Genomic DNA, 21,360 nt, shown 5'->3' with positions numbered 1-21,360 from the left:
ACCATGTATCGTGAGATTTTGAGCCAAAACCTCCCTCCATCAGTCAGAGCTTTGAATGGTTTACCAAATACTTATTTTCCAACATATTTTACAAATAAATTCTTCAAAATTCCTACAATGTAAATTCCTGGATATATACACACATATATACACACACACATATATACATATATACACATATATATATATACATACATACACAAATATATATATATATGTATATATATGTATACTGTATATATACACACATACACATATAAACTTACACATATATACATTATACACTTATATACATACACACATATACACAAATATATATGTGTGTATGTACACACACACACATATACATACATATATGTGTATATATACACACACACATATATATACATACATACACAAATATATATATATATATACTGTATATAGACACACATACATATAAACTTACACATATACACATTTATACATAAACACACATATATACATATACACAAATATACATATACATACTGTATATATACATATATATACACACAGATATGTATATATATACATATATACTGTATATATATATATACATACACATATATACATATAAACACACACATATATATATATATACATAAACACATATATACATAAACACATATATACATATACACAAATATAAATACGCATATACACACATTATACTTTTTTTTTTAACAAAATCCATTTCCATAAATTATTCTTAATTTGTATCATATATGTCACAAATCTCTGTAAATCGGGCCCTCTAAGGTGAAAAAGGGAAAAAGAAGATCTCTTATAAACTAAGTAATATCATGATTATGTAAGACAATGGTTGCCCAAATGTGTTGTTTTACAGCTTGACTTCAGATACGTGGCTTGTACTCAAAGTGCTTGGCTTGATTGAAACACAACAGCAAAGTAAATGTCGAGTGTTTGATTATTTCATGTGTTTACCATTTTCATCTGATGTTCCTCACAGGGCGGGCCTGCCACCAGTGGGGCCCCAGTGTGATAATCAACGATGTCCCCTATGACTGTACTGCAGTATGAAAGGCAGGTCAAGTGTTCCCAGGAGTCTCACAGGAGAGGACAATTGTTAATAAATATAAAAAAAATACTTTATTTGACATTAAAAAGTGATCCAATGAACCATCAGTTCAACACTGACCACACGGTGTGGCGACTGACACATCTAACACCAGGACAGCTGGTCCAGGTTGTCATGGCGACGGCTAGCCAGGTGAGCCTCCAGGATTTCTCCAAACAAGTTCCTTTTCAGTAAGTTGTAGGCCATGGGCAGGAGCTGTTTCACCACCTTGTGGAAGTACTGCGGGGGAGGAAAGACCATCCATGACGTCAGTTGCACCACAGACTTGCTTTTTCAGGGCCAAGCAAGATTCTACACTCATCACTCCAGGCAACGTTGTAAGTTTTACAACATAACTAAAACTATTCTTACTTACTAAACCGTCCCATGTGTGAAGTCTGTAAGAGGGTTTTCATGTATATTTGTACGTGCTATTGTAATGTAATCAAGCTAGCGCCGTTAAAATTAGCTACGAGTGTGTTAGTTAGCTTCTGTTTTGTTTGAACTCCCGTTTTACTGCCGTGTCACAGGCACCGTTTGGAAACAATTAAGGTATGTACAAACCCCGTTTCCATATGAGTTGGGACCTTGTGTTAGATGTAAATATAAACGGAATACAACGATTTGCAAATCCTTTTCAACCCATATTCAATTGAATGCACTACAAAAACAAGATATTTGATGTTCAAACTCATAAAGATTTTTTTTTGCAAATAATAATTAACTGAGAATTTCATAGCTGCAACACGTGCCAAAGTAGTTGGGAAAGGAGATGTTCACCACTGTGTTACATCACCTTTTCTTTTAACAACACTCAATAAATGTTTGGGAACTGATGAAACTATTTGTTGAAGCTTTGAATGTGGAATTCTTTCCCATTCTTGTTTTATGTAGAGCTTCAGTCGTTCAACAGTACAGGGTCTCCGCTGTCGTATTTTACACTTCATAATGCGCCACACATTTTTGATGGGACACAGGTCTGGACAACAGGCGGGCCAGGAAAGTACCCACACTCTTTTTACGAAGCCACGCTGTTGTAACACATGGCTTGCTGAAATAAGCAGGGGCGTCCATGATAACGTTGCTTGGATGACAACATATGTTGTTCCAAAACCTGTATGGACCATTCAGCATTAATGGTTCCTTCACAGATGTGTAAGTTACCCATGCCTTGGGCACTAATACACCCCCATACCATCACAGATGCTGGCTTTTGAACTTTGTGCCTATAACAATCCAAATGGTTATTTTCCTCTTTGTTCTGGAGGACACCACGTCCTCTGTTTCCAAATATAATTTGAAATGTGGACTCATCAGACCACAGAACACTTTTCCACTTTGCATCAGTCCATCTTAGGTGAACTCGGGCCCAGCCAAGCCGGCGGCGTTTCAGGATATTGTTGATAAATGGGTTTGGCTTTGCATAGTAGAGTTTTAACTTGCACTTACAGGTGTAGCGACCAACTGTAGTTACTGACAGTGGTTTTATGAAGTGTTCCTGAGCCCATATGGTGATATCCTTTACACACTGATGTCGGTTTTTGATGCAGTACAGCCTGAGGGATCAAAAGTCCATAATATCATCGCTTACGTGCAGTGATTTCTCCAGATTCTCTGAACTTTTTGATGATTTTACGGACCATAGATGGTAAAATCCCTAAATTCCTTGCAATAGCTCGTTGAGAAATGTTGTTCCAAAACTGTTCGACAACTTGCCTACAAAGTGGTGACTCTCACCCCATCCTTGTTTGTGAATTACTTAGCATTTCATGGAAGCTTCTTTTACACCCAATCATGGCACCCAAATGTTCCCAATTAGCCAGCACACCTGTGGGATGTTCCATACAAGTGTTTGATGAGCATTCCTCAACTTTATCCGTATTTACTGCCACCTTACCCAACTTCTTTGTCACGTGATGCTGGCATCAAATTCTAAAGTTAATGATTATTTGCAAAAAAAAAAAAGTTTGGTCAGTTTGAACATCAAATATGTTGTCTTTGTAGCATATTCAACTAAATATGGGTTGAAAATGATTTGCAAATCATTGTATTCCGTTTATATTTACATCCAACCCAATTTCCCAACTCATATGGAAACGGGGTTTGTAAATAAACATTTACAGAACATTTCTGTGTAAATAATTCATTTCACTACGATGAGCTTGCTCATTGCAGGTGCTGCTGGTTGAAACTGTACTTTGTGTTTCACGCTTTGAACCGGAAGTATATCTCGACTCGTCTATTTGTCCGTAGCGTTTCTACTCGTGTGGATTCTTCATTCATCACTCCAAGCAACGTTTGTACGTTTTACAATATAACTAAAACAATTTGAACTAACTAAACCGTCCCATGTTTGATCTCTTTTGGAGTGTTTTCACGCATATTTGTACTTGGTTTTGTCATGTAATCAAGCAAGCGCTGTTAGCATTAGCTAGTATACTAACATGTTTACGAGTTTTTGCTAGTTACCTTACCTAACGTTTTGTTTGATCAGCCGTTTTAGTGTTGCGCTACAGACACCGTTTGGAAACAATTAAGGTATGTAAATAAACATTTACAGACTATTTCTGTGTAAATAACAACGTATATATCTGTGACTTACAGTTTGATGTGGCTAATATATGGAAAATTCCATAATGCTTTGTATTCAACAAGTATTTTCATAAAACACCAACAGACAGTGAAAAGGTGTGTTATTATTTGTGCTACGGCGCCATCTTTTGGCAGGTGCTGCCGGTTGAAACTGTACTTTGTGTTTCACTCTTTGAACCGGAAGTATATCTTGATTTGTCTATTTGTCCATAGCGTTTTTACTCGTATGGATTCTTCATTCATCACCCCAGGAAATGTGTGTTAAGTTTTACAATATAACTAAAACAATTCTTACTTACTAAAAGTGTCCCGTGTGTGACGTCTGTAGGAGTGTTTTCATGCGTATTTGTACGTTCCGTCATTGTCTAATCAAGCTAGCGTCGATAGCAGAAGCTAATATGCTAGTATGTTAACATGTGTCTGTGTTAGTATATTTACGTTATAAGGGCATTCTTTTATCGTTTCAGTTTCCCAAATTCCTCAGTAAATTCAGCAAAACGTCACCGTGGAGTTATCGAGTCTGTTTCACTGATTGGAGAGCTAGCTTCCGCAGCCAGTGGGTCCTTGACCATGACTTCTGTTTTGTTTCAACCGCAGTTTTACTGCTGTGTTCCAGTAAATACACATTTACAGAATATGTTATGCCCATTTGATTGTAGACTCTTACTGACACCTTATGGCGATATGAAAATACTACGCTTCATTAGTTTGGGCACTGATGATGTCAGTTCAGTTCATTAGACAATTGAAAAGTAGACAAGTTGTGTTAGCGCTTACAAGCCTTGGAAAAGATAAGTCTGTTAGAAAACTGTTTAAAGGCCTACTGAAACCCACCACTAACGTCCACGCAATCTGATAGTTTATATATCAATGATTAAATATTGATATTGCAACACATGCCAATACGGCCTTTTTAGTTTACTAAATTGCAATTTTAAATTTCCGCCAAGTGTCGTGTTGAAAACGTTGCGGTATGATGACACGTACGATGACGCGTGCGTTTGACGTCTCGGGTTGTAGCGGACATTATTATCCAGCCCAATCCAAGCTATAAGTAGCGAACATGGATCCCGACTACATGTCAATGGCAGTTTTCGGTGAGAAAATTGTGGTAATAAGTCGCCTCTTGCCGGAGACGTCAGCGAAGCTTCCGTCCTGCTGCAGCTTCGTGACTTCCCTCAGAGACTCTGGCGTCAACACACCCCTTTGACTTTCAGGTACTATTTAATCTCACTAAAACACTAGCAACACAATAGGAAGATAAGGGATTTTCCAGAATTATCCTGGTAAATGTGTCCAATAATATCTAAATCGCTCCCACTGCAATCGCCTTTTTTTTTCAAGTCCTTCACTCTAAATTTCTTCATCCACGAATCTTTCATCCTCGCTCAAATTAATGGGGAAATTGTCGCTTTCTCGGTCCGAATAACTCTAGCTGCTGCTGGCTATGATTGTAAACAATGTGAGGATGTAAGGAGCCCTACAACACGTGACGTCACGCGCACATCGTCTGCTACTTCTGGTAAAGGCAAGGCTTTTTTATTAGCGACCAAAAGTTGCGAACTTTATTGTCGATGTTCTATACTAAATCCTTTCAGCAAAAATATGGCAATATCGCAAAATGATCAAGTATGACACATAGAATGGACCTGCTATCCCCGTTTAAATAAGAAAATCTAATTTCAGTAGGCCTTTAACTTGTTTATATAACTCAATATTAAGGTGGAAAGTGGTTCAATTTGATACTAAGATGTTTATTGAAAAACAATTTTTGTGCACGGTTTTAATGGATGTTTTGAGGACCTAAAATGGCTGCCAGTGGTATATTTCCACCATCGAAATAGTTTCAACACTCAGAAGTATTTGTTTGATGGTAGTACGGTATATTTGTGAAAAGCTAATACTTACATATTGTGTATTACATTTCAGTATGTTATTTGAATCACACATCTTATACATTTGTCGTTGTGTGTATTTCAGTTTTACAAAATAAAAGTCCAGTGCAAGACAAAAGTAAATAAAGATAGGAAAAGACAAAGCAAGATCAACAACAATAAAAAGCCTAAATGGATTAATCTGCTTTGGAACTTTATTAGATGTCTTGCATTGTTTGTTAGCTGTCACCCAAGCTGTATAACTTCAACACATATTGTGAGGGCGGAGCAGAATATTTCTGTGTAAATAACTCATTTCATAACATATATGTCTGCGGCTTATAGTCCGGTGCTGCGTATATATGGGAAAATAATTTGTTTTCTAAAATGTTGTGGGTCCTGCTTATACACCCGTGCGCTCTATAGTCCAGGAAATACTGTATGGTTTTTTTTGTGACAGAAGCACATTGTGTTTATGTATATGTCATATAATTTCATAGTTGGTTAGAATAAATAAATACAATGTATAAAATATAAGTTCATATTTACATATATAGTGATTAAAAATGTATTTCCTTTGGTTAATTCATGCAAGTATATGTCAACTTGATTTTTGTTACAAAACCCATATAAATCCGAGGGGAACATATTTTTGGTTTCGGTTTGGCCACATTGTTGGGGGGGACAATTAATATGTGACGGAATCAGGGAAGCAGCACGAGACATCAAGCATTTGATGGAAGACGTTAACGGAGTCTTGGCTTGAAAAGAAACTGTATTCCCTCGGAGATTGAGGCACGATTGTTTCTGATGATGTTTGTGAAATCAATGTTTTCTTTTATTTGATGTCAGACTAATTGTAAGTTATGTTTTTCTTATTTATTAGCTCTGACGGCATTGTATTGGCATCGTTAAAGAGAATGAATAAATGTCTGTGTGAGAAAAACGAACAACTTGAGCCTTGATTAAGACCTCGGAGGTAACAACACTAAATACTTGTTTCATATGTGTATATATTGTATTTGTTGATATACGTCTGTTGAAGTTGTAAAATAAAAAAAGGCCGATATCAATAAAAATTGACGTCAAAATGCTGATAATAGAGCAGAAACCGATGGCATTTACTCACATGGGACCCAAAGGAGAAGAGGTCCACTCCGAGCTCATAGCCCATGCCGTAGTCACACTCGTCATTGGCAAACTGAACAAACGTGACGATCTCCTGGATGGGTTGGAACGCTCTGACGCGCTCCTCGTCATCCCGGGCGTCGGCGATGGCCTTGCAGATCTTTTTGAGAGCAGCTGGGCGCAAAGGAAGGAGGGCAATCAAAAATATGGAAATCAGCGCTCTGATTAGAACAGTATCAAGAGAGTCATTTTAAACACTGAGGCTATTTACAAAAAATTGCACAAAGATTTTTTTTAATTATTTACAAAAACAGGTCTAGAAAAAGGACTCTTCACGTATTCAGGGCCATACGCATTTTATGGACTCACCATCGGTTTCTGGCAGTTCTCTGTATCCCACGTCGTTTTTGTCTACAGGCACAACAATGCCAGCACCGTGGAAGGTTTTGGTGACCACCTAGGGAAAATGTTCCTTTCGAATCATTCTTCTGAATGGATTCTTCACGTTTCAAAAGGTGGATACTTGGGATTCTAGCAATGTACTGTGTCGGAAGGATAATCCTGAAGTACTGCATATAGAGTCACTTGGTGTTTTGATAAATAATACAAAAAAAGTACATAGATAGATATACAGTTTAACAATCTAAATTTGTTATTGTAGCATTTTTTGATGCCCATTGTCTATCACTGAAACACCGCTCTATGAAAATAGTCATCCTCAGGATTGAACTACAAACAAAAGTTAGGGATGTACCGATCAAACGGCATCGGTCGATATTTCGTAAAAAAGTGTGTGATCGCCATTTTTGATTTATGCCGATCCACTCTGAATGACAAGGCTGTAGAAGTTAATTATAATAATAATAATAATAATGGATTAGATTTATATCGCGCTTTTCTATTGTTAGATACTCAAAGCGCTCACAGAGAAGTGGGAACCCATCATTCATTCACACCTGGTGGTGGTAAGCTACATCTGTAGCCACAGCTGCCCTGGGGTACACTGACGGAAGCGTGGCTGCCAGTTTGCGCCTACGGCCCCTCCGACCACCACCAATCATTCATTCATCATTCATTCACCGGTGTGAGCGGCACCGGGGGCAAAGGATGAAGTGTCCTGCCCAAGGACACAACGGAAGCGAATTTGATGTCCATAGGTGGGAAGCGAACCTACAACCCTCAGGTTTCTGGCACGGCCGCTCTACCCACTACGCCATGCCGGCCCTATAAATTACACTATATTGCCAAAAGTATTTGGCCACCCATCCAAATGATGAGACTCAGGTGTCCCTAATCAATTGGCCCTGTGTATCATATCAAGTACTCAGGCATGGAGACTGTTTCTACAAACGTGTGAAAGAATGGGCCGGTAAATTTCCAGAAACTTTCCACCCCTTTGCAACCCTAATCAGTATATATCATATACTGTACATATATTATGTAAATATTACATATATTTTATATTGCTACTATGGTACAATTTTAGTCTACTTTCTACCTACCAACTATACTATACCAACTTTATATAGCAAAGTAAGATTTTCATTGTACGGCAAACTATCTGTTTAACTGTGCATATGACAATAAACAATCTTGAATCTTTAAAAACAACCACAGTTGAAGAACAAAGGGCTGTACACCACAAAGAAATAGAGGCAAAGGACAGACTGAAAAAATAACATTTAAAACAGAAGTAAAATACACATTGAAAATGCAAATACAAAATTACCCTAACAACAATTTGTTGGATAAAAAGCAGTTAAAAAGTTAAAAACAGTTAAAAAAGTTCAAAGTTAAAAAGAGTTTAAAGTCTTTTCTTGAAGGAACTCTCCTGAAGGAATCAATAAAGTACTATATATCTATCCATCTGCATTATCCTTTCCATCCTTACACTTTCCAACCTTGGTAAACTAAGCTACTGTGTGGAAGAATTTCCCTTGTGGATCATTAAAGTTTGTCTAAGTCTAAGTTGTCTAAGTCTATTTGTAATTTTTCAAACTACCACATAGAAAGACAGCTTCTAGATTTCCAACACCGGTTGCTGTATTTACACGGGACAGAGGCCGAGACGGCAATTGTGCACACCGTGTGGTTACACACGCTATAGAATAAAACTACTTTGTTTCTTCATAAGACTATTTGAGTCAAATATTATTCAACATTTGAAAACATAGCTAAACTAACATGGTAAGGTTTGTGTGAAATGTATTTACCAATATCCTCAAGGAGTTCAGGTCTTGGTGTGAATTTAGTTTTTGTGATGCTCTGCAATAAACTTCATAAAAGTGGTCTCATGACAACTTTTAAGATGTGATACACTTTATATTTTAGTTAACTAAAATGTTGAGGAATTTAGTCGACTAAATCAATTTAGATGACTAAGATATGATAAACTAAAACAACTGACTAAAACTAAATTAAAAACTGCTTTCAAAATTAAATAGCAGGCAGTAGCTTTTGCTACTCTGTATTATTGATTATGTTTGACTCAAACAATTGTACGTAATAAAAGGGAGTAAGGAAGTAGTTTGAATATTTTGAAATATAAATAGAAAAAAATGACAGTGAATACATGTGATGGGTACTCTAAGACCAGATGTGAGAAGCCTAAGACCAGATGTGAGAACCTTAAAACCAGATGTGAGCAACCCAAGCCTAAGACCAGATCACACCAACCCAAGCCTAAGACCAGATCACACCAACCCAGGCCTAAAACCAGATCACACCAATCCAAGTCTAAAACCAGATCACACCAATCCAAACCTAAAACCAGATTAGACAAATCCAAGCCTAAAACCAGATCAGACCAATCCAAGCCTAAAACCAGATCAGACCAATCTAAACCTAATACCAGATCAGACCAATCTAAACCTAATACCAGATCAGACCAATCTAAACCTAACACCAGATCAGACCAACCTAAACGTAAAACCAGATCTGACCAATCTAAACCTAAGACCAGGTCTGACCAATCTAAGCCTAGAACCAGATCCGACCAATCTAAGCCTAAAACTAGTTTAGCCCAATCTAAGACTAAAACTAGATCAGCCCAATCTAAGATTCAAACTAGATCAGCCCAATTAAAGCCTAAAACTAGATCAGCCCAATCTAAGGCTAAAATTAGGTTAGCTCAATCTAAATCTAACACTAGATCAGACCAATCTAAGCCTAACACTAGGTCAGCCCAATAAAAGCCTAACACTAGATCAGCGGAATCCAAGCCTAAAACTAAATCAGCCCAATCTAAGCCTAAAACTAGATTAGCCCAATCAAAGCCTAAAACTAGATCAGCCCAATCAAAGCCTAAAACTAGATCAGCCCAATCAAAGCCTAAAATTGGATCAGCCCAATCTAAGCCTAGAACTAGGTCAGCCCAATCTAAGCCTAACACTAGATCAGCCCAATCTAAGCCTAACACTAGTTCAGCCCAATCTAAACCTAAATCTAGATCAGCCCAATCTAAACCTAAATCTAGATCAGCCCAAACTAAGTCTAACACTAGTTCAGCCCAATATAAGCCTAAAACTAGATCAGCCCAATCCGAGCCTCACACTAAATCAGCCCAATCTAAGCCTCTAACACTAGATCAGCCCAATGTAAGCCCCTAAAACTAGATCTGATCAATCCAAGCCTAACACTAGATCTGACCAATCAAAGTCTATGAGTATGAACTAATGAAGTCTACTTGGATGAGAGACTAAATGTCTTCAAAGACCAACCAAACAGTCCTCGTTGAGATCGACTGAACGCCCTGAGACTAAAATGACATGGATGAATGAAAAGATCCATAGACAACTAACGAGGGAATCAACTTTCTTTGGGTAAGCTACCTTCTTGTCCCGCTGCTTCATTTCTTTGGTCTTCTGTTCTAGAGAGAGGTTGAGAGTTTCTGATCGCTCTCTCAGCTTTGCCTCCAGGATCTTTAAATCCCCCGTTTTCTGACTGCCCTTCTTGTTCTTCTTCCTCATCAGAAAAATGCTACAGAGAAATGAAAAGTAAGGACAAACAATAACTCATTGAGAAGTCGTCCTCTTACGGTTATAGGGCAGTTTAAGTTCAAACAATTCTAAAAGTTTGTACAGTCCGTATTGTAGAAAGTCTTCTCATATATATATTAAATAGCTACTGCAAATTTTATCATATTTTTTTTGTTTTTAAATCACAAGACAGCTGGATTCAAATGACTCCAACAATCCAATCTGGACTAAATTTAGTACGCATCCTGTGATGAAAAGTGTTGCTTAGCTGCCGAGTTTGATTAAGCGTTCCATTTCAAGTCGGAATTTTAGAGTTTCTTCTAGTCGGGAGTTTCGACTGGACGTCCCCCAAGGTCTGATTTCCTACTCGGAAAAAAGGAGCCACACATAATAAATGTCATGTCAAGTCATTAAATGGCATTAAGGCATTAATAAATCATATTCTTTTCCAATACCTCTATAACTGATAACAGTTGTTCAGCCGGGATATGCTCATTTCAAAATTTGAATTGCACCGATTGACCAATTAGAAAAGTGTCACGTTCAGGTTTCCAGTTAGGCACCGCCCTCTTTGTCTGGATACTGCCACTGGTAAAGTTAAAGGGGAACATTATCACAATTTCAAAAGGGTTAAAAACAATAAAAATCAGTTCCCAGTGGCTTGTTGTATTTTTTGAATTTTTTTTCAAAATTTTACCGGTCTCGGAATATCCCTAAATAAAGCTTTAAAGTGCCTTATTTTCGGCTCTCTGCGAAGACACTGGCCATTTCCCTGTGACGTCACACAGTGCTGCCAATGTATACAAACAATGGGAATACCACAGCAAGATATAGTGACATTAGCTCGGATTTCAGCGATTCAACAGATTACGCATGTATTGAAACAGATGGTTGGAGTATGAAAATATTGAAGAAGAAACTGAAGCTATTGAGCGAATAGCTATTGACACTATTCATAGCCATAGCATGGCCGAATAGCTGCGTTAGCATCGCCGGTAAAATGTGCGGACCAAACGATCAGGACTTTCGCATCTTTTGACACTGGAGCAACTTAAATCCGTCGATTGATAAGTGGGTTTTTTTCGCATTAAATGTGGGTGGAAGGAAACGTAATATAGTTGCAAATGCATCTACAGGTTATCCATACATCTCTGTTACATGTCTGCTTTAGCACCGCCGGTAAATAGCATGTTAGCATCGATTAGCGTAGCATGTTAGCATCGATTAGCTGGCAGTCAACATCAACAAAACTCACCTTTGTGATTTCGTTGACTATCGTTGCAAATGCATTTGCAGGTTATCCATACATCTCTGTGCCATGTCTGCCTTAGCATCGCCGGTCAAATGTGGAGACACTCTGGCACATTCAATGGGGGTCTGGCGGCAGACACTTTCGCATCTTCGGGCCAGTGGTGCAACTTGAATCCCTCCCTGTTAGTGTTGTTACACCCTCCGACAACACACCGTCGAGGCATGATGTCTCCAAGGTTCCAAAAAATAGTCAAAAAAACGGAAAATAACAGAGCTGAGACCCGGTGTTTGTAATGTGTTGAAAATGAAAATGGTGGGTGTGTTACCTCGGCAACGTCACATTCTTACGTCATCGCCTCCAGCGCGATTAACAGAAAGGCGTTTAATTCGCCAAAATTCACCCATTTAGAATTCTGAAATCGGTTAAAAAAATAGATGGTCTTTTTTCTGCACCATCAAGGTATATATTGACGCTTACATAGGTCTGGTGATAATGTTCCCATTTAATAAACATGAAAGAACCTGAGTAAATCTAAATGACATCGTTACGATTTTTAACTTATTCATGACAAAGCCAGGAACAAAACGTGGATTTGTATCGGGGATGCCTTTGAAAGATGGAGATGATTGAAGGCTGAGAAGATTTTTTCATCCGACGACAAACTTGCTAATTTCCTCCTTGATGGGTAAGTCAGGCATTTATGTTTTCTTATTACTTGTAATAAATGGAAATTGAAATTTGTTATGTAAACTATATTGTCCAATACAGTCTATGATCTTGTCCAACAAAGCTAGTATGTTCCTGCAACGAAATGCTTAGTGTGATGATGCTCAGCTCCTAGTGTAATGCTTAGCATGCTAGCCCGGTCAATGCAATGACACATCGACAGATAGGCTAACGGGGGAAATATATGCCCCTTAGCTTGTATGTCGACGTGTATTCAAACTGACAGGGCGAAATATATTTGGACAAATAAAAGCTATGTGGATATGGGGAGTGTCAGTGCCTATTTCCTTCTCAACATGCTGATACGCTGAGGAAATGGGTTCCAACTAGGGCTGGGCGATATCGATATACTCGTTATATTAGACCAGTGTGTTTTAGATGCATGTTGCTAAGTGACATCAGTGCCTAGACAGAGCAGCATTAGCTCAGCTGTGTTTATTAGCTCAGACATGCAGTTTGCGGGCAGTTACGGCACCTCCGTTGAATATTTTCATTAGATTGTGTTAGCGCGAGTAATGAAGAGATTGAATGTGCTTCAATGTTTCCTTGTCCACAAGGTATTCCAAGCTTGTCACTTCATGCATTGATTTGTTGTTCATTATTCCCTCGTAGTAGTACTACATGTTTGCTGTGTGATGTTGCCTCCTAATTGGTATCAGGTTCATTTAAGAGCTGTGCTGGTTTTATTAGTAAAATGTTACTTCCTGTATTGAACTTGATGTGCTTCTGACGTCGTCTTGTTAAATAAAACATCTGGGGTAGTAGCGTGCCACTTTACATCAAACGTCTCCGGCACGGCCTACAGGTAAATAAAAGTAATTCATTGGATTACTCGTTACTAGCGAAAGTGACGTCGTTATCGTACAACACTGCTCATAACTAGGCTTAGTATCACCTCTGACTCTTGATTTCCGTGGTAAATAAAAAATGCAGCGTACCTCTACAATTTCTTCAACAATACTTACAGAACTGCAGCAAAGACGTTGTCTCCCATTTGTGTAATAGTGCAGCCACTCTTGGCTTCATTCTCCCCAACAAACGCTGGAAGGGAGTCTGGAATATCTCTGGAAAAAAATGTTAGAAAAAAAAATAGTTATCAATCAATCAATTGCTTATTTTTTAACACCTACCTAGCTACTAGGGATGTAATGTTATGAACGTTTCTTCTCACGGATATTGTGACCAAACTTATCAGGTTTTTAATCAGGGTATTGTTGAATGCGCTCAAAAAGTACTTCTATCCACTGAAATCTTTCGACTAAGTTTTGTGTTTCTTATGATTCACAGACAGTGTTTTACCCTTAATATTTTATCTGTTTTAATGGCTAAGCTTTTATTATTTTAAATATTGGTTTGTGCTGTAGCACTTGTAAGATTTATTTACGTGAAAAGTGCATAAATATCTATTATTTACCGTATTTTTCGGACTGTAAGGCGCACTTTCATTTTCTCAAAAATCGGCAGTGCGCCTCGTAACTCGGTGCGCCTAATGTACATATTAATTCTGGTTGTGCTTGCCGACCTTGCAGCAATTTTGTTTGTTAATGATAAATGTGACCAGTAGATGGCAGTCACGCATAAGAGATGCGTGTGGACTGCATGTTGACACCCCCTGTGCAATAAATGACGCTAACAAGTACTGGTAAGCAAGCAACACCAAAACTTTCATTGAGAAGAATTATAGGACTATTTCTAGTTCTATAGAACTTAATCATAGGACTCAGTGGCCTTGTGGTTAGAGTGTCCGCCCTGAGACCGGTATGTTGTGAGTTCAAACCCCGACCGAGTCATACCAAAGACTATAAAAATGGAACCCATTAACTCCCTGCTTGACACTCAGCATCACGGGTTGGAATTGGGGGTTAAATCATCAAAAATCATTCCCGGGCGCGGCCACAGCTGCTGCTTACTGCTCCCCTCCCAGGGGGTGATCAAGGGTGATAGGTAAAATGCAGAGAATAATTTCACCACACATTGTGTGTGTGTGACAATCATTGGTACTTTAACTTTTAACATTACACGAAATCTGTCAACATGTTTTAATACAATTAATACTTTAGCATTACTGCTAAACTAGTCAGACGTACTGTGCTTCAACATACAGCATTATTATGATGCGTGTATAAGGACCACAAAATGGCACCTATTAGGAGACATTCTGGCATTTAGTTTTTGACCTTTCATGCAAAACCAACTTTTACCTATCAATACCTCCTGATGTGTATTTGTGCTCTCCATAAGCCCGAAAATGTGCGCGCGTCCGCCATTGTAGTCCGCGCGGTAGTCAATAAGCTCCTTTTTCTTTATCCTCTTGTTGTGGGGCATTCATCCTACGCCGTTGCCATTTCTAATATAAAGTACCGTACAACTCCAACTTAAATCTGTCAGTAGACTCGCTATGAAAGCGCTAAAAACTACTGGTATAACAAAGATAGTGGGAAGACGACGCTGTCGAAGGAGAGGCCCATAAATAAGACCGCCCACAAAACGGCCCATCCTGAAGAGACGGTCAGTAAGCGACTTGAAAATTATCTGTAAAACATAGGGGTGTAACGGTACACAAAAATTTAGATTCGGTAGAACCTCTCAGCTTAGAGGTCACGGTTCGGTTCATTTTCGGTACAGTAATAAAACAACGAAATATAAATTTTTGGGTTATTTATTTACCAAATTTGTAAACAATGGCTTGATCCTTTTAACATTGGGAACACTATAATAATTCTGCCCACGTTAATCAACATTAAACTGCCTCAAGTTGTTGCGTAGATGAAATAAAATGACACAACTTTTCTTTTACGTATAAAAAGTGCAGTTTCAAGTCAACTCATCATGCTTAATTTATTACAGCATTGGGGAAGCCGGTAGTTGATGTTTATTATGTAAATGTTATATTTGTATCAACATGTGATAGCAAGGACCCTGCCATTCAAAACTAGGCTGCTACATTACTAATGATTAATGTAACTATAGCTGAAAAATTGTACAATAGGAGAGACTATTCATTCCTGAACACCATGGAGTTCATGTAGGCTTTATGATGCACTTACATTATTATATACACTATCAGAGACAGAAACTCTTCATTTAACATAATGTCCTTTTTTGCTGCTTCAACACACCTCAATCAACACTGTCCGTAACACACACACGCACACACCGCAAAATGAGCTAACGTTACGCTAAAAGCTAACTAGCCTTCACCTAAAGCCAGGACAGCGAGTGAGCTGAGCTGCAGTTTGTTTCTAGAAGATCAACGGGCTCATAGTGATGTTTAGAAAGTAGTTGACTTGGAAGTGTTTAGTAGAATTTGGGGAGAGTCTGTTGCTTCCCTGCTAAACGCCTATCTGCTCGACGCTGTAGCGCTGACTACATGTGCTCTGAATACGCACTGCTGATTGGCTTGTTAACGCTACGGTTGTAACCAATCAGATGGTTGTGTGGGTGGAACAATGTTCGGTGCTGTGTAGGAGACAGAGGCAGAAAGGAGTGGAGCAGCTTGTTTAGACTTTAGCATAAGCGGCTACTTCATCTGTTTGTGTGGAACTCGTTCGGTACTCCTCCGCACCGAACCGGAACCCCCGTACCGAAACGGTTCAATACAAACACACGTACCGTTACACTTCTAATAAAACATCATCTTCGCAAAGTTTTGACCAAAGAACCACCATTAACATGTTATGTAGACCACAAGGAAGTCTTAAATGTAGAAAAAAATCCTAATATGACCCCTTCAATGTGCCTTTTGTATGAAAACAGACCTGACTAGAACCGCTTATTGGCAGTGCATCTTATAACCCGGTGCGCCCTACAGTCCAAAAAATACAGTATTAATTATTCCTGGTGGGCGTTGTGGCATCCTACTCTGTTCAGTGGTCCTTCAACGCACCGTAAAAACACCTCCGTCTCGTATTCCTCCAAGTATGGAACGACCACTCTGTTCTAAAACAGCTCAGCTTTTAGGTTTAATGTGCATAAAATAATATGTTGGTTGTTTAGACATTAATGTGTTTATTTAAATTTAGATTGGGTATGTCCTTTCTTAATAGAGAAAGACGTTAATGTCTTGTTTCTATGTTAGCATTTCAGCGAGCTCCAGTCAGTCCGTATGTTTACGAAAGCGCAGGTATCAATCACGGTATTTCGATCTTTTTAATTGAAAGCGGTAATACTAACCGTCAGCTTAGTATTATTATTACCGTTTATCATTACATCCCTACTAGCTACAAAGTTAGGGAACCTCTGGAGGCAAACAAAGCACCAGAATCAATTCAGTAAACCCGCTCAGAGACTAATAGAAAACAAAGTGTGTGTTTGACTACCTGTAGTAGCCGATGTGATGCTGGCTCTCCTCGCTGCCCCGCAGTATCGTCTGGAACTCTGGTGGGTCGTAGAAATACCTCCAGTGGAGGTGGAAGTTAGGAGAAGGATTCTTGCAGTTCCTGTGAGCTCCGGCTAGAATATCAAAAGGACCAACCAGCTGCAAACCCAGTGTGTCCTTCAGAGCACCTGGGAAAAGACATTTTCTAATACAGTGATGGTCTTACATAGCATTCAGCATGGGATTTTCAATCAATCAATCACTGTTTATTTATATGGCCCTAAATCACAAGTGTCTCAAATGGCTGGACAAACCACAACAACATCCTCGGTAGAGCCCACATAAGGGCAAGTAATAACTCACCCCAGAGGGACGTCGACATTGATGACTATGAAAAACCTTGGAGAGGACCGCATATGGTGGCATATGTCCTACTGGCAGACATTGTGTGCTTACTGGTATGGACGAGACTGGGTAAATACAGATTTAATTGTGATGAGAACATGACTTTTCTGGGAAAAAAAATGCCAAAGCGGACTCACTTTAAGCTGCACCTCTTCAAAAAAATCACACTTCCACCCCTCTGTTTGCTCCTATTGCTCACGAGAGAGCCTTTGGCAATGTTTAAGTACTGTAAGTGGATTTTACATCTTAAAATGATTATTATTGTAGTAATGTGGGTTGTAAATTTAAGAATTTGTGTGAATTCTGATCATTTGTGAGAGCACCAAAGGGACTTCTGTGTGCTTCGGCAGCACTTACAAGACAGTTCAGCTTGCCGTTAATGAAGAGACAGTCGATCCATCACCTCCTTGTTATGTGTGTTTGAGTCTTAGTACTGCATAGCACCTCCTCAGTGGCCTAGTGGTTAGAGCGTCCACCCTGAGATCGATAGGTTGTGAGTTCAAACCCCGGAAGAGTCATACCAAAGTCTATAAAAATGGGACCCATTGCCTCCCTGCTTGGTACTCAGAATCTAGGGTTGGAATTGGGGGTTGAATCACCATAAAAGATTCCCGGCCGTGGAACCGCTGCTGCCCACTGCTCCCCTCACTTCCCAGGGGGTGATCAAGGGGATGGGTCAAATGCAGAGGACAAATTTCACCACACCTAGTGCGTGTGTGACAATCATTGGTACTTTAACTTTAACTTGTGTTCAAATATTTTTTTCATATTGGTCGATATCGATGAATGATATTTTTTATGACCTATGGAAAATATGGACCAGAAAAAACTGCCTTTGCGTGCCGGCCCAATCACATAATATCTACGGCTTTTCACACACAAGTGAATGCAAGGCATACTTGGTCAACAGCCATACAGGTCACACTGAGGGTGGCCGTATAAACAACTTTAAGACTGTTACAAATATGCGCCACACTGTGAACCCACACCAAACAAAAATGACAAACACATTTCGAGAGAACATCAGCATGGTAACACAACATAAACACAAAAAAATAAATACCCAGAACCCCTTGCAGCACTAACTCTTTCGGGACGCTACAATATACACCCCCCCCCCCCCGCTACATTGTACCCCTCCATCTTAACCTCCTCATGCTCTCTCAGGGAGAGCATGTCCCAAATTCCAAGCTGCTGGCATGTTAAAAAAAATAATGCACTTTGTGACTTCAAAATGAAATATGGCAGTGTCGTGTTGGCATTTTTTTCTATTGATTTATTATTTGAGTTGATTTATTTTGGAAAACCTTGTTACATTGTTTAATGCATCCAGCAGGGCATCACAACAAAATTAGGCATAATAATGTGTTCATTCCACCACTGTATATATCGGCATCGGTTGATATCGGAATCAGTAATTAAGAGTTGGACAAAATTTGCAAAAAAGCCATTGTCGGACATCTCTAAAAATAACTATTAAGATGGTTAAACAATGCATTTGAGTGTATTTATATATTACATATGGATGAATGAGTATTAAAAACTGTAACCCACAATTTAGTTGATAATTTTGCTATAAACAACTTTAACACTGTTACAAATATGCGCCACACTGTGAACCTACACCAAACAAGAATGACAAACACATTTCGGGAAAACATTCGCACCGTAACACACCATAAACACCACAGAACAAATACCCAGAACCCATTGCAGCACTAACTCTTCCGGGACGCTACAATATACACCCCCTGCTCCCTCCCTTACCCCTGCACCTCAACCTCCTCATGCTGGGAGCATGTCCCAAATTCCTAACTGCTGTTTCGAGGCATGTTAAAAAAAATAATGCACTTTGTGACTTCAAAAATACATATGGCAGTGCCATGTTGGCATTTTTTTCCATTGATTTATTATTTGAGTTGATTTATTTTGGAAAACCTTGTTACATTGTTTAATGCATCCAGCGGGGCATCACAACAAAATTAGGCATAATAATGTGTTAATTCCACCCCTGTATATATCGGCATCGGTTGATATCGGAATCTGTAATTAAGAGTTGGACAATATCGGAAATCGGCAAAAAAGCCATTATCGGACATCTCTAAAAATAACTATTGTGATGGTTAGACAATGCATTTGAGTGTATTTATATATTATATATGGATGGATGGGTATTAAAAACTGTAACCCACAACTTTGCTGATGTTCTGAACTCACCACAGGGGTTCTCGGGGCAAAGCTCCTTGCACAGATCCCAGAAGTGGTAGAGGTCCTCCGGCATGTGGAGCTTGCAGAGCTGCAGCGTCTCCTCGCGTTGCTGTGGCGACACCGCTGATGGGGGCGTGGCCTTGACGTCATCACAACGAGCTTTCTTCGCCTCTCTCTTCCCCGGCTCCTAACAACACAATTTCATCGGCCCAAAACGCAGAATAACGTGAGAATAGCTAAATCTACCCCCCACCCCTCCCATTTTCTACCGCTTGTCCCTTTTATTTTATTAATTAAATATTTTCTTACGAATCAATTTATAGCAAAATAAGTACATTGCTACTAAGCGAGCACACATTTTGCCCCTCACATCTCAGGTACCACGTACACGAGACAAACCACTTCGTATAAATACAAATATTTAGTTATTTATCACATTTTCTAATCCTCCGCGGGGTCGTAGCCAGTGTGCGCCGCTGGCGTGTTTGTGCGACAACAACCGGCATTTAATAGTATTATTATTTATATTGGAATCCAATACGACACGACCACACGACCAAAACTCAGCGAATGACGACGCGCACCAATGAACAAATAACGTACCTGAATGGATTTGAGCTTTCTTTTTGCGCGCCCTGTCATGTTCTTCCCCCTGCTTCGCCGCCGAGTTCTTCTTCTACTACAAATACGCTACAGCGCTACAAAGGTAACCGCACTACTGACCCTAAGAGGTCAAAATGTGTCACTACATGTTTTCGAACAATGCAGTTGTCGTCGCCTGGCTTCAGCATGCTAATAATATTGAATAAATATATTAATAATATATAACAAATATATTGAATTTATACAATTAATTGTGAGAATGCGACGAAGCATTCACACGGATTGTAAACAATGTACATAATTAAATGTATATACCAGGGGCGTCACTAGACCTAATACTGTACTGGGGCACACCTGGGGCACAAATAATTCATGTGAGCGTGCAAAGCGCGCAAGTAAAAACATTTTTAGCACTTATTTATCATCAAAAATACATAAGTAGCGATTTAAACTATGAAATCATATCAGATTGTGTTGTATGGATCTTTGATTAACCACCTGAAATTAACTAATGCATTTGACCTACTTGTGCACTTTTTTACTCCAGACTTCTAAACTGCTACTGGTAAAAGCAAAAAGGAAGAGCAATGAATCGTTTTGAAATATATATTGCAGTAATCATCTGCAAATTTAACATCTACAAAAGTAAAACAAAAAATAAAGCACCCCTACATCTCTGGGTTCTTTTATATTATTTAATTTCCATTTATGGCAATGTGGCTAATCCTATTTCAGATACACAAAACTATAAAATATACACAAAACAATAAAGCCACAGTAGTAGAATAAATGAACAACTGTTGTGTGTCTGTTAAGGGAATCATTTTCTGAGAAGTAAACTGTAACGTCTCGTTTTCATTTTTGCAAAGTGGTCAATCACTCTGGACAGACATGGAAATATTACAGTAACTGTTATACAGTTGACCAGTGGTTCCCAACTGGTGGGTCGTGACATAAAAGTGGATTGTGTGTCATTTTCAGTGTGTCGCAGTCAGATGTGTGCATGGAAAAAAAAAAAGTTTGGGGAGAAAAAAATCAAATTGTGGCAACAAAACCAGATATTTTTAGCCATTTTTCTAGTGACTTTTAGTGAGTATTTTAGCAAAAGGCAAACCGACTAACAAGTTGGAGGAGGACTCAGGACAGACATGGAAATATATTTTTTTTAAATCTAAATG

The 21,360-nt window shown here is 38.9% G+C and overlaps 1 protein-coding gene across 2 annotated transcripts; it reads right to left on the bottom strand.

Annotated features, from left to right (window-relative positions):
- Positions 1-1,105: 1,105 nt before the first annotated feature.
- LOC133556477 (histone PARylation factor 1) lies at positions 1,106-20,321 on the bottom strand. Of its 2 annotated transcripts, XM_061906439.1 has the most exons (8): positions 20,183-20,321; positions 19,589-19,766; positions 16,968-17,154; positions 13,614-13,712; positions 10,524-10,671; positions 7,063-7,150; positions 6,695-6,867; positions 1,106-1,339 (listed from the first exon to the last, which is right to left on the bottom strand). In XM_061906439.1, exons 1-8 carry the CDS (start codon positions 20,219-20,221, stop codon positions 1,205-1,207), a joined length of 1,047 nt encoding a protein of 348 aa, XP_061762423.1. In that variant the 5' UTR covers positions 20,222-20,321; the 3' UTR covers positions 1,106-1,204. The 2 variants fall into 2 exon arrangements, with proteins under 2 accessions (XP_061762423.1, XP_061762431.1); XM_061906447.1 differs by lacking the exon at positions 7,063-7,150.
- Between the last annotated feature and the right edge of the window lie 1,039 nt (positions 20,322-21,360).

The sequence above is a fragment of the Nerophis ophidion genome, linkage group LG01 (genome assembly GCF_033978795.1).
Source record: "Nerophis ophidion isolate RoL-2023_Sa linkage group LG01, RoL_Noph_v1.0, whole genome shotgun sequence".
NCBI classification, from domain to species: Eukaryota; Metazoa; Chordata; class Actinopteri; order Syngnathiformes; family Syngnathidae; genus Nerophis; species Nerophis ophidion.
The sequence above is the reverse complement of the archived record's forward strand: the minus strand, read 5'-3'. Positions and strand labels throughout refer to the sequence as shown.

Excerpts from the sequence above, each read along its gene's own strand:
- LOC133556477 (XM_061906439.1), bottom strand. The coding sequence starts at position 20,221 with ATGACAGGGCGCGCAAAAAGAAAGCTCAAATCCATTCAG. Across the intron at positions 13,713-16,967 it reads CATCACATCGGCTACTACAG|AGATATTCCAGACTCCCTTC; the intron begins GTAGTCAAACAC and ends ATTTTTTTCCAG. Across the intron at positions 6,868-7,062 it reads AGAACTGCCAGAAACCGATG|CTGCTCTCAAAAAGATCTGC; the intron begins GTGAGTCCATAA and ends CTTTGCGCCCAG.